The 17711-nt window shown below is 37.7% G+C and overlaps 1 protein-coding gene across 1 annotated transcript in view; it reads right to left on the bottom strand.

Annotated features, from left to right (window-relative positions):
• Window positions 1–17711, bottom strand: part of STAG3 (STAG3 cohesin complex component) — a 130980-nt gene that overhangs the window by 75143 nt on the left and 38126 nt on the right. The window contains exons 3-17 of the mRNA XM_063446384.1: window positions 15804–15915; window positions 15469–15567; window positions 14403–14499; window positions 12301–12377; window positions 11822–12026; window positions 10075–10226; window positions 9169–9242; window positions 6933–7056; window positions 6678–6776; window positions 6511–6590; window positions 6102–6209; window positions 5819–5924; window positions 5560–5662; window positions 1135–1238; window positions 922–1014 (exon numbers count right to left, since the gene is read on the bottom strand). Coding sequence (XP_063302454.1) covers window positions 922–1014; window positions 1135–1238; window positions 5560–5662; window positions 5819–5924; window positions 6102–6209; window positions 6511–6590; window positions 6678–6776; window positions 6933–7056; window positions 9169–9242; window positions 10075–10226; window positions 11822–12026; window positions 12301–12377; window positions 14403–14499; window positions 15469–15567; window positions 15804–15915 — 1633 coding nt within the window. The remainder of the gene's footprint in view (window positions 1–921; window positions 1015–1134; window positions 1239–5559; window positions 5663–5818; window positions 5925–6101; window positions 6210–6510; window positions 6591–6677; window positions 6777–6932; window positions 7057–9168; window positions 9243–10074; window positions 10227–11821; window positions 12027–12300; window positions 12378–14402; window positions 14500–15468; window positions 15568–15803; window positions 15916–17711) is intronic.

Genomic DNA, 17711 nt, shown 5'->3' on the forward strand with positions numbered 1-17711 from the left:
AGACGTCACAAAACACATATTTGGCATATATAAGATATAGATAGTATTAAAAATCCTGGTAAGTGAAAGTGCCTATCTTTACAGCTGTAACTAAATCATTCTATATTTAATCAGTTAATCAATTGCAGTTAATTTATTGCTTTGATCAGTTAATCAAAGCAATAAAAGGTAACTCTTTAACCGTTTCAGCAATGTGTTGGTCATATCTCTGCCACTCAAGGGTTAGAAACATAGAATGTGATGGCAGATAAGAACCATTCGGCCCATCTAGTCTGCCCAATTTTCTAAATACTTTCATTAGTCCCTGGCCTTATCTTATAGTTAGGATAGTCTTATGCCTATCCCACGCATGCTTCAACTCCTTTACTGTGTTAACCTCTACCACTTCAGCTGGAAGGCTATTCCATGCATCCACTACCCTCTCAGTAAAGTAATACTTCCTGATATTTTTAAACCTTTGTCCCTCTAATTTAAGACTATGTCCTCTTGTTGTGGTAGTTTTTCTTCTTTTAAATATAGTCTCCTCCTTTACTGTGTTGATTCCCTTTATGTATTTAAATGTTTCTATCATATCCCCCCTGTCTCGTCTTTCCTCCAAGCTATACATGTTAAGATCCTTTAACCTTTCCTGGTAAGTTTTATCCTGCAATCCATGAACCAGTTTAGTAGCCCTTGTCTGAACTCTCTCTAAAGTTTCAATTGCCTTCTCTTTCTACTGCTAATACCTCTCCCTATACAATCAAGCATTCTGCTAGCATTTCCTGCTGCTCTATTACATTGTTTACCTATCTTAAGCATGATCCTGGTATTAAAATCTGCTGGATATATCTTTGTGTACAATAGTGTCACAATATGTATCTCCCAGGCTATGAAAGTGTACCACACAAACACACTTTAATCGTTATGTGCCCCTTTCCATACCTTGGCCAGGAGATGGGGTAGAGCTACAATCATGTGTCTGGTTAGTTTGATTTTATGCTCTAACTGAGTCTTCCTGTCCTTCGCAGACATAACCTAATAAAAAATTCTATATTAATGAAAAATGTCAACAACAGTATAGTTAATGACAAGGCATGTAAAAAGCAAATAGATTACAGTAAGTTAAGGAAGAGATAATGAATTAGATGGAGCAACCTTCTTGGCAGGCACTCGTCCAATAGGAGGGGTTCCTTCTGCAGCTTGTCTAATAACAGAAACCAAGATCTCTATCAGTGCATTCTCTTGCTTGTCATCCAAACCTGGAATGAAAAATAAGTTATTAAACACTTCACAGGCTGTGACTCAGCCTGAAATCCAGAACATTAGTTCAGTAACAAAGAATGAACAACAGAAGACCCTCTTAAATACCATAGAAAAGACTTGGATATCAAAAGACAGAATATCTCAAGTTACTAGTCTATTACATCAGACATCAACATGAATGTAGTTTAATTACTCATTAGTGAAGCTGGCAATATTTCGCCAAACTAGGTGTTTATTTACTAAACAGTGAACTGTACAAACTTTACAGTGCTTTATGACTGTTCTTAGCAGTGGAGGACACTTAGAAGTCTGGTCAGCCTGGACCATAGTCAGCCTTTTCAACAGTTCACAGTAACAATCCCTCTACCACGTTATCAGAGACATTTAACACATCACTGTTGTGTCCCTAACAGCCACACCTACTTCCAGTCCAACTTTTGTACCACAAAATGTTAGAAGATATGATTATATGATTTTGCTTTTCAAATTCATATAGAAGGCAGTTTTTACATTGCTGTCTAGTAACACTTCTAGTGGCAGTCACTCACACTTCTTCTCAGTGGTGCACAGTGATTCAATGCATCTTTCTGAATTTTTTGCTGAGCATGCACAATAGCCTTCCAATTGGATTAACTGCGATCACCAAGATTGAGGATTTCAGCCAAGATTTGGAGGCAAGACCGGCACGGCAAGGGAGAAAATGTAAGTTAAATTCCTTATTTACATAGTTACATAAGCTGAAAAGAGACAAGTGTCCAAGTTCACCCTTCCTCACATTTAGTTTTTTGCTCATGATCAAAAAGAAGGCAAAGCTCTACTTCACGATACACGGTCGCTGACGCTTTTCAAGATCTCTGTTGTTACAATGTCACTGGCTGTAATTTTGCTGGCAATATGTAAATGAACATGGAAATCATGATTGTACAAAGTTTTGATTGTACGCAATGTTATCTTGTTTTGTATGCATTATTTTTGTAACCCTGTCTTGAAATAAATAAAGAATAAAAAAAAAAGGCAAATAAAAAAAAAACAGTTTGAAGCAGTTCCAATTTTGCAACATACTAGGAAAAAAATTCCCTCTTAACCCCAGAATTACAGTCAGATTTATCCTTGTAACAAGAAGCTATTACCTTACAGCTGAAAAATTATATCATTTTCTCCATTTTCATGGAGGCAGAGGACCCCAACAGATAGTCTGAACTATACTGTTAGGAAGGCATTTTTGTATTTCTAGCACTAGTGTTACTTTAACTTGGAATTGCAGGACTCCAATCTTGACAAAAAACAAACTGATAAAATATATATGAAAGCACTATGAATGTAGAGGCATGCAAAAAAAAAAAAATTCTAACGTTTGGTGCCTGTGCCCGAAATGACCCCTGTTCCAAAAGATCACTAATACCATGAAGAAAATAAGACTCCAACACTCGGCATAGATAATGTAATAGTGTATTCACACATCCAAACGTAGACAACGTTTCAACACCAAACATGACTTTATTAAGCCATTTTATACATCATTTATATACTATCAGACAAAATATATTGCACATTAACCCCTTAAGGACACATGACATGTGTGACATGTCAGGGTTCCATTTTATTCCAGAAATTTGTTCCTTAAGGAGTTAAAGGGGCTTCTCATTTAAATGTGAATGGGCCAGTGCCAAATGTGGCAAAACAATCTGGCTGCACACAGGGCCCATTCAGATTGCAAAATCTAGACATTGTTCACGCTATTTAGCAATATTCGGAGTTTGCAATTCGGAAGCATGTATTTGGTATGGAATTAAGCAAAACCAAAACTCTTTTAAATGCAGTCCCGTTTTTAAGAAAAATTCTATTTGCCCACTGGCAACGCTTGCATGAAAGCAAGTGAATGATAATTTGCCAACATGCATTCTGCTGGATGCTTTGGAACTTACAGAGTTTAAAATTGGTGCTTTTGCGAACCTTAGGAATCCTATTCTTTGCATGGGACTCTGACGCTTAAGCACCAGTTTTAATCTGGACAAAGAATGCACCCGATCGATTGCTGCCGATTTGCTCGGCAGACCAAATTCCAACTGTATTTGGCTTTAGTAAATATGAGAATTGCCACTGCAGTCAGAATTCAGGCATTATCACTGGATTCTATCCCTCCAGACAAACTCCATTGTTTAGTGAATAATCCTCTATGACAGGGATAGGCAACCATCGGCACTTCAGATGTTGTGGACTACATCCCCTATAATAAAAAGAATAGAAGAAGGGTCAGCGCTAATACTAAAGAGAATGTAGGCAGCGCCCCAACAAAAGGGAACCCTCAAACCCTCTGAAAACAAAACATGTGACACAAAAAAATCAAAAAAGAAGGTTGCCTATGCCTGCTCTAGGAATTGGAAACATGGGTTGAAAGCTGTAAAGAAGCAACCCTGTAGATAAAGTACTGCTGCAATAAAACTGATAAAATCAAACATAGAGAGGAAATTTGATCTTAACTAGCATTTTTGAAATTTTCTATAGCCAGTTTGTACTTAATTCAGGCCAATGCCAAGTCACATAATCTGCTGAATATTTGACAAGACAAGATCCGGAGGCTTTAAAAACAAAGAAAAAACAGTAAACAAACCGTTCACAAGACACACAAGAGCAGCAGTATGTTCTGACACGTCAGTTTAAAAGAAATATACATACATTCGCCAAAAAAGAATGATTTGTATAGTAAAATATAAATGGTGAGAAGATGACTGAAATAAACAGAAATAGACCAAATGAATGGGGGGGAAAGAGACAGAGAGCAAAAGATAAAAGGGTTAAAGCAAATAAAATTTTTGGGGGGGGGGGGGGGGAATATCCCAAAAATAATGATCTGTTCACTCTGTAGTATACTCGGAAACCAGACTGAATGCAATTCACTCAACATCTATTCTTTCTACAAAGTCACAAGCATAAAAGAAACACTCCAAGCACCATAACCACTACAATACGATTTAATGTCAGTCAGCTTGACAACCTCCCTCAGTAAGTAGTCAAACCATTTAAGAATGTTCTGACAACTTACTTGGGGGTCTGCCAAGTGCCCACCACCTCCTTGGTAGACGTAGCTCTGCCACTGAGCTAAGCCTGGCCTTGCAGGGCTGCATTCAATATCTAACAGTATTCAGCTGACACTCTCAGCCAGCCTCGAATGACATGGTGTAGCTCAATAGGGCTAATGGAAGGAGCTCCCAGCTCCATTGTTGCCAGTGAAAGGTACCGGGTCAGGGCTCAAACCATTCTTAAACAGGTGAACTACTGTGGAACTGTGCCAGGGTTCTCCCAGCACCATAAGCACTACAGTAGAGAGAAAAACTGCCAAGCAAGTTAACATCTAAATGAAAATATAACCATTTTGTTTTCATGCAAGCTGTGTGAGTCACAGCCAGGTGAGGTGTGGCTATTGCTGCATAAACAAAAATAACTCCTAAATGGCAGAGAATTGAGCAGTGAGCCTTCAGAAGCATATTCTATATACCAAAACTGCTTCATTAAGCTAAGGTTGCTTTAATGCCTAGAGTATCCCTTTAAGGCAATCATGTCAAACTTGCGGCCCACAATAAATATATCTTTGTGGCCCGACTCCCCTGGGACGCTTTGTGCTGTGGCTGCGACCAGCCCAAGACAGAAAACATCTTTCCTGTCTGATTTACAGTAGATCGCGTGCGGCTGCAAGAGCACAGGTGGCTGTCTGCAGAGCAGACCAGCATTGGATTGGCTGAGATCATCATGTTTAAGAAGATGATCGCGGTGGAGATGAGTAGAGAGCGGGCTCTGGGGCTCAAAGGCGTTACGGGGTTTAATGCAGCGCAACGGCTTTAAAGCCCATTTAAAACAGGACAGCATGGAACACCATTAACAGGTTAAGTCATCTAAAATAATTACCCCCTAAATCCCTTTCCTGTAGCAAATATTCTATACTCTATCCTTGGGTTTTTACACCCAAGATGCATTATATTGCACTTATCCAGATTAAATGTCAGTTGCCACTGCTCCGACCATTTTTCAAGAACACACTCCTTTGGTAGGCGTGTCTTAATTTACACATTTGCTGGCGACTTCCACACAACCTTTGGATTATTATTTAGTTTTAATGATTCCATCAACAAAATATTCATAAAACCGCCACTGTTAATTTCAAAGCTTTTTGAAGCCACTGAGCTTAGTATCTGGTCTGTATCCAAACACCAAGCCTCTGTGTAGGTTAAAAGCATAACATTATTATTTCAACTTACACAATTAGAATTATTAGGGACAGTTTTTGTCTCAAAAATGTTTCTCCTTCCGTTTAAACCTTACCTTCTTCCTCCAAAAGTAGGTCAGTTTGACACTCCCAATCTTGCAGCTGAGTGCGAGCACTGTCCCACAGACTATCCACCAGATAAACAGCATGATCATGAAGCTGTGATGGTATGGTGGGAAAAATCAAGTTAAGAAACAAAAAGGCAGAAATGGTCTGCAATCTGGGGCATGGTAGATGTTGAGAGAAGGTTATACATGAGTCAAAGCATGAGGGAAAATGTTATAGAACATATACGGCAGATGCATATTTACTCACTTCACTTTCAATAAAGAAAGAAACCAACAGTCTGAAGAAGGCAGTGTTCCACCCACGACGGTTTTTTTCCTTAGTACTGAGCTCTTTAGCTTTAATATCCAGTAACCTGAAGGGAAGAAATGTGTTATCTGCTTGTGACCAATCCAAAAATAAAAACGCAAGTGTTTTTATGTTGTGTTATCGTAAGCAAATAATGAATAGAGCTATGTCACACCTCTTGTCAAACCAAGACGTAATCACTTTTTACCACAGGCAAAAAAGATAGGCTAAATTTGTCACAAACCTCTTGTAAAGAAATTCTCCTGCTGCAGATGAAACGGCTCGGCTGGATGCAAATACCAATGGGTAAACAGTCTCGCAGTCCTCCTTGGTTAACATATTGTCCATGTTCCTGCAGTTCAGAAACACATCATGTTGCTAAAAGTCACTGTGAAGAGCTCTCACTGCACAAAATTGACTTACTTTTCTGACTGAAACTATAAAGAAAAATATTACAAAATGCACTTTAAAAAAAGAACATCAGGATACTGTGATGCTGCTCTGTGAAGTATATATATTTAACACACAATCTATTTCCTTTCAAAACTTGACAAAGGGTCCTTATGTTAAAGAAAACCAGTATCCTTTAAGACCAGCAATTCATAATACTTTTGGTCAAAATAATTAATTCAGCAAGAAAATATTATCCTTACGCTGAGATGAGACCAAGCAATTTTATTGCTTCGACAGCAACTTGTTGCTCTTTATCCAGTACCATGGACACCATACGCTCCTGAGAAATACAAAAATAGATAGGACTTTTAAATATAGCTGTGATAATTGCAACACACACGCACAAAGACCGTCATTAATAACTTACCTTAAAGCGTTCTGTGAAAAGTTCCAGCCTTCCAGACATCTCCTCCACACTGTACAAACTCTGGAGGCTGCGGACACACTGCAATCTAACATGTCCTTGCTATCCATGTGAAAAACATTACTTATGGTCAGAATTATCAAAATTCAAGATTTTTACTCAGAAATGTTCCTGCTACAAACACACAATACCACTTATCACCACAGTATCTCAGTGAATTCTAATAAGTGCTTTCTAGTTTATTACCATTTCTCTCACCTTATCATGAAGTGTCCACCCCACATACTTCAAGTAACTATCATTCAAGAAGGACTGGCTATGAGTTCTCATCCAGTTGCCAAGTTCCTCCATGCAGAGAGCACGTATATCAGGAACAATATCACTTATGAAAAGGACAAAGCAAAGATCACAAAGCATGCAAGAAGGACAGACATTATGATGGTTATGTGGAAAAATAGACATAAATGAAAGTGGAAGTCATAAAAGTAGAGAAAAGGGCAGGCAGTATGTTGGTATGCCTATGTTAGATTAAATAATTTAAATTAAGCGAATTTAAATTGCACAAAACTTGAATAGTATGTTTTACAAAACCAAAAAAAAAACCACTGACAAGGACTGATTGGAGGCCAGAACAGACACTTGGAGGAAGTGAAGTTGAAAGCACGACAAAGCAGAAACATCACTTCCATAAAACAATGGCCACAATTAAGTCAAATGGTAGATAACCAGAAAGACAATGTAGAAGGCAACATGTTGTTAGAGGAAGGTTACAGATGGGGGAAAATAGCCCCTGAATATATACTTTCACTTTTAAGTCTATTATTCCCAAGTTGTTATTTTGAGCTTTCATGCACAAAAGCACCAGGAACGGGATGGCATAAAAAAGGATCATAAAAGTTACACTTTCAATGATTTGCTTTCTTAAGCATTTCAAATACAAAAATGTAAAAAGGGAAATAAGGACGCTACAATCACAAAATATAACCCAGTGCAGCTTATAACCACCTCAGTGTATAGTCACTACATATACTATAAATGCAAATAAAATCAGAGATAGGAAAATTAATAGCACAAACGCAGATTGTATTTTACCTTTTCAGTAAATATTCACAGATGGGTCCTTTTTGCAGCAATAACAATTAGCTTAGACCCTGTATAATGTGAATATAAAACATACCATAGTGTAAACCATTACAACTAAATTCAATTGGTAAGTAAAAACACTCACAATTTTCAGAGCCATAAAAGCTCCACTTATAGGGATGGCTGGATCTGGTTGTTCCTCCCAAGATTGCAGGTGTGGAAACGTTGCCAGGGACTCAGGAACCAGATGAAGATGGTTAAAAAAGGAATTTCTAACAATATATAAAATAAATAAAATGTCAAATAAAATAAGCACAACGACCATTTATGGTGTTCCTTAGGTGCAGTATGTCTTAGCTCTAGCTTGCACACCTGTACCCCCTGCCAGGTACAAAAGCAAGTGTGGCCACTGCTCAGGTAATTTCATGCCCAAATATGGACCGGCGCCGATACTTCTGGCGATACTTCCGATTCCGGCGTTTGTCCATTATTGCCACCTTCAAGATGGCTATGAGTCGTTTTTCTTCAAATAATTGCTCATTATAGCGACGTGTTCACCCCAGTGGAACACGTCCGTCGGGGTTCCCAAGATTGTGGTACGTCCATTTCCAGTGAAACGGGACGGAGCGGAAGTGTGTCACCGGAAACAGACGTACCGCCATCTTGGGAAACACGACGGACGTGTTCCACTGGGATGAATACGTCGTCATATTGGGCAATTATTTGAAGAAAAATGACTAATAGCCATCTTGAAGGTCCCAGTCCCTGAGAAAGTTTCTACACCTGCAATATTGGGAGGAACAACCAGATCCAGCCATCCCTATAAGTGGATGAAATGCTTCTATAGTTCAGAGCCTAGCCTTTATGGCTCTGAAAATTGTGTGTTCCATTTTTACTTACCAATTGAATTTAGTTGTAATGGTTTACACTATGGTGTGTTTTATATTCACATTATACAGGGTCTACAGCTAATTGTTATTACTACAAAAAAAAAAATCTATCTGTATTTTACCTTTTCAATAAATATTCACAATCTGAGTTTGTGCTATATCAACTTTCCAATCTCTGATTTCTTAAACATTTGCCTACACTGAACATTATTAAAAATAATTAAATCTAGAGGTTTGGAGATACTAATGTTGCAATCATGCTTTAGTTTACCATTACACCTTATCTAAATTCTTGACGTAGTAAGGAAACCAATTTCTCTAGTAGTGGAATCATGTTTCTCTAGTAAATGTGGTGAATATAAAAATCATATAGCAGGTGGAGATTCAAACGAAACTGACTGGGAACAAAACTTCTCTACAGCTTAACAGGACATAGAAATGAGATGACAGTAGAACAAGTGAAAATCTCACAATCCCCGAGGGAAGGATAAGGGGGGGGAAAAAGCTGCTGCTAAACTCACCGATAACGATGCACAAACACTCCTTTGAAAATTCCATTCATCATATTCCCGATCTCCTCCAAATTATCCTGGAGCTGTAGAGGGAAATTATGTATCATTAAAGGGACACTAGTCACTAAAACAACTTTAGCTTAATAAAGCAGTTTGTGTTTATAGATCATGCCCCTGCAGTCTCAGTTGGTAGGATTTAACTTGAGGTTAACACAGCATTGCTCTACAGTAAATAGGGGGGGTGCTTTTACTTACCTTTTCTCCCTCGCGGTGCCAGTCTCATTCCTTCTGACATGCTATAGGAGGGCATTCAGAGGCTTGTGTGTATGAGTGGCAAAACATCCCTCCGATTTTACCTTTATTATTTCCTCAGAAGCACACACAGCTACTAGAGGTACTTAAACACTGCAATGAAAACATTGCAGTTATACAGTTCTGGGAGACTTGCCACCCAGACTACTTCATTAAGATGCAGTGGTCAGGGTGCCTATAGTGTATCTTCAACAGAAAATGCAATTTAGATCTAGATGTAAAATGTACATTGCATCAAGGGGATTGTAATTTTGGCTTATTAGATTACCATACTTTTCTTAAGCTATATCCTGGCAAAGATTATACAAATTATTGTTCAGCATCTAGAGGACCAGATGCAACTGTTGAATCATGTCAATCAATCATCCCCTTTTAATACAATACACAGTTAAAATATTTAAACATAAAAATGCTGGAAAGTAACCGCATCTTTCCCTGAGATTTTCAAGAAGAAACGATAATCCCATTTATTGTTTGTTTTCCAGGCCCCAGCATTCAACGTATTTGGAAAACACAGTTAGGTGCTCTATTGCATTACAATCATCTTATGCCATTAGCGGAGATCACACTCCAAAGATATTTTTCATTCTACAAAAGACTTACATCTCTCCGCTTCTGTAACAAAGCCTCCAGTCTCTCTGGGGCTCTCTTTTCAGGGATTTTTGCCCTTTCAACTTCATACTGTCTATTGCATGTCTCCATGTGAATAGTCAAGTCCCGTGCCACTGTAACCAGCCCAGTCATCAGCTTCATGGCTAGATTAAAAGAAAATGCAGCTCATGTTGAGCACCAGAAGCAGTGGTTATTATTCATTCATATGGCACCAACATATTCCAAGGAGCTTTACAATTTTACAATATATAAAACATGTGCAAACACTTAAGTGTTGATCTATATCACATTGAAACAAGCCTACCATGGTACAAGTCATTACAGCATAGTGGTGCATTAACTGGGTGCAGAAGTGGTATGGGCATCAGGAGTGCTTTGGAAAAAAAAAAAAAGAAAAAAAAAATGGTTTCACATATTTACCTGTGGTCTGCAGAGCGCCATATCCCGCCTCTATTACTTTTGACAGAGCTGAAGGCTTACTTCATGAGAGATAACGAAAGCTTCTGGATCTCTGTCTGTTGTAGTGGAGGCATAGAGCGAGTTGTTCCAGGCAAAACACGGTTAATAAGTCAAATTACACCATTAAAGGGTTAGTTACTTACAATGGAGTAGGGGACCTGGGGCGGGGGGGGGGGGGAGGGGGGAGGAATTAAAACCACTACAGTGTAATGCTTAAGGCTCTTTTAACTATGCTTCCAGCAGCACAAATGTATTTATTTAAAGGGACACTAGTCACCAAAACAACTTCACCTTGATGCAGTGGCTTTGGTGTATAGAACATGCCCCTGCAGTCTCACTGCCCAATTCTCTGCCATTTAGGGGTTAAATCCCTTTGTTTATGAACCCTAGTCATACCTCCCTGCATGTGACTTGCATAGCCTTCCTAAACACTTCCTGTAAAGAGTCCTTCATTTCAAGTTCTGTTTAATTTTGATTTTCTTATCCCCTGCTATGTTAATAGCTTGCTAGACCCTGCAAGAGTCTCTTGTATGTGATTAAAGTTCAATTTACAGAGAAAGAGATACAATTGTTTAAAGTACACTACATCTGATTGAAAGTGAGAAAAAAAAATTCATGCAGGCTGTGTCAGTCACAGCCAGGGGAGGTGTTACATTGGCTGCATAAACAGAAACAAAGTGATTTAACTCCTAAATGGCAAATAAATAACCAGTGAAACTTGAGAAGCATGATCTACACACAAAAACTGCTACAATAAGCTAAAGTCGTTTGGGTGACTATAGTGTTCCATTAAATCACTTTGTTTATACAGCCTTAGTCACACCTCCCGGCATGTTCCTTGCACAGCCTTCTAAACACTTCCTGTAAAGAGTAATTTAATGTTTACGCTTCCTTTATTTCATAGTCTGTTTAATTTAGAATTTCTTATCTCATGCACTGTTAAAAGTTTGCTAGACCTTGCACAAGATTCCAGTATGTGATTAAAGATCAATTTAAAGAGCAAGAGACAAACTTCTAAAGTAAATTAACCTCTAATTTAAAATGAAACCATTTTTTTCATGCCATGTCACTCACAGTCAGGGAATGTGTGGCTAGGGCTGCATGGACAGAAACATAAGTGATTTAACTCCTAAATGGCAGTGAGGTATGACTTATACACAAAAACTGCTTCATTAAGCTAAACTTGTTTTGATGACTATAGTGTCCCTTTAATGGTATAAATATATCCCAGTAATACAGTCAACTGCATTCATTAGATCCCCCTCAGGGCTGCTCTAACCTGCAAAACTGCTGGTATGTCGGAAGGCTCGCACCTGCGAGTCAGAGAGTCCAGTAAGAAGATAAATGAGAGCATCCATTAGAAATTCGTCATAAATTATACTGTACTGGCAGCGGCTCACTAGAGTTACAAAAAACTCCCCTAAATTCAAGCGGAACTTCTTCCAGGTCTGGTTACTGAGAGACAGCGGGTAATCTGAAGTGTCCTATAGAAAGACAATAACAGGGGAAACGATTTAGTAAGCCTATGGTACCAGGGACAGCAAAGAAAGTGTAAAAGCAAAATTCCTTTCTGATTATTAGTCCCCTGCAACGTGACACAGACAAAAGGAGTCTGTCCATCCCCCTTGTAGGATGACAATGTGATGGAAAACAAAGAAGTCTGAGTAAAATGACTAAATTCAAGTTATAAATCTCCAAACTACACAGTAAATTACCACTAGTGAAAGACTACTTTTAGGGGCAAATGTAGACACAAACCTCATCAAATTCCTCTGTCATCTTTCGTATGATGTCTGCATTCTGCATATGTTCTAGCATCTCCTGTGTTACCACACCTAAATCACAAGAGAAACGGGGGGAGGGGGGGGGGGGGAAGCTGAAGCAATATCTTGTTACTTTACAAAACCACTGAATGAAAAAGTTCTTAGGAATAAGAGTGCACAATGTTCATAGAGAAGAAATGTTCAATTCATACTAGTTTTCCCTACTAAACATTTGTAACATGAATTGTTATTAATACTGCTACACAAACATTTGTCTTCCTTCCCTGTCTCTTTGGAATTATTCTGTTGATTGGAGAAAAGCAATCTGTTTTCTCCACCACACGCCACACCTTGTATCCAGACTCCTGGGGGACACCCTCCTGAAGGTCTTATACCTACCTGTGACCTCTCATGGCACTACCACTCTTCCCAGAGGTCTGAATGCCGTCTGCTCTGCCCACTTTATGATGCAATGCATGCGTGCCAACGTCACTGCGCTGATGACATTAGGCAATGTCAATCTTGTTGTTACCGCACGTTTTGGGGCATGGATACTTCCTTAATGAACCACACTAGAAATGGCTATTTAGGGCTTGGTTTGATGTCCTGTTGTGGTTCTTAATAGTTCCCAATAGTGCATTATTATTTGTGTTAATTATTCTGGTTCTGATCTCAGCTATTATGGACTACTCGCCTTTCTGTAATCCTTCACTCGGCTATAGTTACTCTATATTTTGGATTTCAATGTATCTGGCTTGTCCCTGACTATTCTCTGTTTACCTATGTAAAGCCTGAGATAATGCATCCTAAGGACCGGTATGCATTATCTCAGGATATAATCTGTATGTTGGGTCCCATTGCCCGAACAATCAGGATCTGATCACCCCAGTACCATCTTATCGTGAATGCAATAGCATATAGGTGTCAATTTTGCTTATACTTTGGTACCCATTTTAAATGAATGGGACTGATTAGGATATATTAAAGTTTGTATGCTATTTTATCCATTTAAAAAAAAAAAAAAATACACACATATATATATATATATATATATATATATATATATATACACATATAGTACAGCACTACGGAATTTGATGGCGCTATATAAATTTATATACACACACACACACACACACGGGTAAGCCCTTGTGAGACTTTCAGATCCAGAGAGACAAGCAAGTAATGGCCAACCAACCCAACATCATGGTGTTCGGCAAGGAACAGTAAACTGCAGTGGTGGTGGATATATATGCACCCAGTGACCAAAACATCAAGAAGGAACACGAGATGGTGGAAAAATACCAAAGGCTAAAAGAGGATGTGGAAAGTGAAGTCAGTAGCAGTCCCAGATGTGATAGTAGCACTCAGGGCTGTGACCCCCAAGTTGGGAGAGTGGCTTCAACAGATTCCAGGTGGGACACTGGAGAGGTCTGCCCAGAAAAGTGCAGTATGTTAGAAAAGTACAGCTAAGATACTGTGCAAAACCCAATGATTGTAGGCCTCTAATGAGGAATATACAAAACAAAAATACCACCCAGAAAGGTGAGAAACTTTATTAAATGAGATTTATCATATGCTTTTTTGTTATTGAACAGTTCTCTACTGTATTCCATACTGTGTAATGGACAAAACGGTTTCTACAATTTTTAGATTTACGGTTTGGTTTTTTTAAAAAAAAAATCATATCAACACAAAACAAAATGTGTGGATAACAGTAAAATTAACTATAATCTAAACATTATTCTGGCAAAATCACAAATAAATGTAGAATAAAATATTACAGCACCATCAACACTGTCACCATGAACAGATGGGCGGGAGTTGTTTCTGCTCCAAATAGCTTGTACAAGAATTAGAAACAGTTTAATCGTACAAATATTCTAATCATTTGGCTGGCACAACATGAACGTAGAACATAAGAGGAAAATAAATAAGTGCACAATATCAGAGTACCTTCAGGCAATGTCTAAGTGCATGTTGACTATATTGTACTTCATAAATGTGTACATCAGCCTATTCTATAAATAAAATTGTTATCTACCAGTCAGTAGACAATCTTTCAGTAATGCGAGGAATCTCCTAATCCAAACTCACCTTTACAGCTACATGCTTTCATCAAAAAGTTGATTAACTCAAGGAAGCCAGACTCACGGTCTTGTTTGTAACTCTCCAGCCATTCATCAATTAGAATCTAATTTTTTTATTCCAGGAGGCATAAGATAAAGAGATAAAGAGCTAGAGTCAAATATATTTAACATTCAATTAAAACAAAAAAGGTGTATAAATAACAAAGCCATAAAATAATATTGCATATTGTACTGGAGGGACATTGAAGCACCATGGCTGTTACTCATAATCTACATGAAACACATGAAACAGTTCTTCATATTTTGACTCTGTTAAGTGAATGCTTTGTTGATTTTTCTTTACACCCCAATATGTATGTATGTATGTATGGGTATTTTTTTTTTTTAATACACCACTAAATTTGATTTATATTAGTATGTGAGTGGGATTGCTATACAGCTGTAACTAGATGAATGTTGAAATACAATATGATGCGCTATAAAATATTACAAATATACTCCTTTCTTTAACTTCTCGATTTAAATAGTTCATACTTCTAAATTAATAAAATAAAAAAAACAACTGTGCACGTATTTTATTTTAATTTTGAAACCACAATTAGAATCTCACTCACAAAATAGGAGTGGATAGAGTACCAACTCATAACTATTCGGCCCAGGGAACCAATGCATCGCGCAAAAGGGGTTGATCTTTCACTCTTATTTTGTGAGTGAAATTCTAATTTTGGTTAAAAATTACGGTCATATATTTTTATGCCCTGAGTTTGTCATGCCAATCTTTTTCGGTTCTCACTTTGAATTCAATTTTATTTCACTTTAAAACACTTTATAGTGAGATTAAATTTGTATTGTAGATATTTTCATCTTTGGATATTTGCACATACAAAGTACAGTCACATGGATAGCACTTTATAATTAATTTAAAATATTTAAGTCATGTTTTCACCTATTATTGATTTTGTATGTAGATAAATGTTAAATACTTTACATAAACTGTTAAAATCAGGTGAATTTTTTATGTAATACTTAGAAAAATAAATAAAAATAAAATGAAACATCTTCGAAGTGCTTACCTGCACGGCACTTTTCCCCTGTTTGATCGCTTCAAACAAGTCTTCTGCATTATCTTGAGGGGTTTCTTTTTCTATAGCCCTCTTTGGACGTTTGGAGGCCTAGAAATTCAAAAAGAAGTAAGCCATTGCATTGAGTCAGATGCACTCTTAACTCTGTAATACACAAGCCAAAACAAACAAACACTGTGATAGATGCATGGTGTTCACACATGGGGGAAGCAAGGTATTCACATCTAATGACAACGAAGATAGACAAAAGCATGTACAAGTTGCAAGCAAACGACAATTACAGCATAAGAATAACTGAAGATCACAGTGTAACATGTATCACTCACTACAGTGTCACTGATAGATGATCTGAAATTTCTCCTTGGTCTCTTTTTGAAAGTCTCTTCAAAGTCACTTCCATCATCAGATATATCAATGTCTTCCTCGCTGCTCAAATCTCTGAAACAAACGTGTTACAAGATCATGATGTCTTATCCCAGCAGGACAATACAGAAAGGGAAGGGTTGGGGATCTAGAGACTGAACATTCTCTGGAAGGAACTTGTGACAAGAGATAAACATTGGGTGAAGAAACATGAAGTTTTGGAGAAAATCAAGTTTCAAACAATATCAAATTAACACAAGTTTTGATATGACCATTGAAATGCACATAAGACTGTTTAAAGATTGTTGTGCTTAAAGAAGTATACAGTAAATTTGCATAAATTAAAGGGACACTATAGTCACCAGAACAACTACTAGCTTATTGAATTTGTTCTGGTGAGTAAAACATTACCTTCAGGCTTTTTGCTGAAAACACGGTCTTTTCAGAGAAAATTGAGTGTTTACATTACAGCCTAGTGATAACTTCACTGGCCACTCCTCAGATAGCTGTTAGAGATTATTCCTGGGTCATGGCTGCCTAAAATGCATCCAAACATTCAGTGTCTCCTCCCTCTGCATGCAGACACTGAACTTTCCTTATAGAGATTCATTGATTCAATTCATCTATATGAGGAGATGCTGATTGGCCAGGGCTGTGTTTGAATCATGCTGGCTCTGTCCCTGATCTGCCTCCTTGTCAGTCTCAGCCAATCCTATGGGGAAGCATTGTGATTGGATCAGGCTACCACTTCTGATGTCAGCAGGCAGTGGGCAGGTTCAAAAGGAAACCGTGATAAAGCATGCAGCTGCATACTTGAATACAAGTAAGATTTTACCATATTTAGGGAAGCAAGAGGGCCCAGAGGGTAGTTTTAACCCTATAGGGTCAGAAATACTCAAGGGGGCCCAGAGGGTGGTTTTAACCCTTTAGGGTCAGAAATACATGTTTGTGTTCCTGACCATATAGTGCTCCTTTAATTTTTTGCATCACGACAGAGGTTTTATTAACTGTAGAGATGTGTATTATGGAGAAATTAAAATAACGTATTTCTTATTATTGCCTTCACTGCATACTACAATAAAATATAATAACATTGTATTAGCCAATATAACGTAGTCACTTTACTAACACTGATGCAGTCACTGCCCATTGAGGGCAGTGTTAACAGTGTATTAAATAACAAATTGAGAATTTCTCAGTGAACTCCGTACTACTCTGATGAAAAGGAGACTGAAAATAATTAGACACAGTTAAAAAGAACAGTTAATAAGGAGAGCTTATTGTGGCTTCATAGCTTTAAACTAGGCTTTTGAAATTTACAAAGGAATTTGAAAAAACAACCCTTACACCTAACTAGTGATACATTTATAAAGGATAAACAGTAAAAAAAAAGGCTGCGCCACAAACACATCAGAATCATGTTATAGTATTATAAACTATTTATTTATTTATTGAGCTATTTATGCATTTTAATGTTATAAATATGTTTTTATTTCTGATTGGATGGACCAATTTTGGCGCCAAAATTTCAATTAGTTATGTTCTTATATAACACCTATGAGCCAGGTATTACATGTTATTCCATTTGATAAAGTCTTTTTGACGAAACGCGTTATGGAAATTTAAGTATTGTGTTCTTTTATATATATTAAAGTATTTTTGGTCATTTGTTTGTGCCAATCACCTTTTTTATAGACACATAACCTTTCTTTTTACCCTGGCTTTTTATTATTACCATATATACTCGAGTATAAGCCGAGTTTTTTAGCACATTTTTTGTGCTAAAAAACCCCAACTCGGCTTATACTCGAGTCAGAGTCTGTATTATGGCAATTTGCATTGCCATAATACAGACTGGGGGGAGAGGGGTG

Source organism: Pelobates fuscus, chromosome 3, assembly GCF_036172605.1.
Source record: "Pelobates fuscus isolate aPelFus1 chromosome 3, aPelFus1.pri, whole genome shotgun sequence".
Classification (NCBI taxonomy): Eukaryota; Metazoa; Chordata; class Amphibia; order Anura; family Pelobatidae; genus Pelobates; species Pelobates fuscus.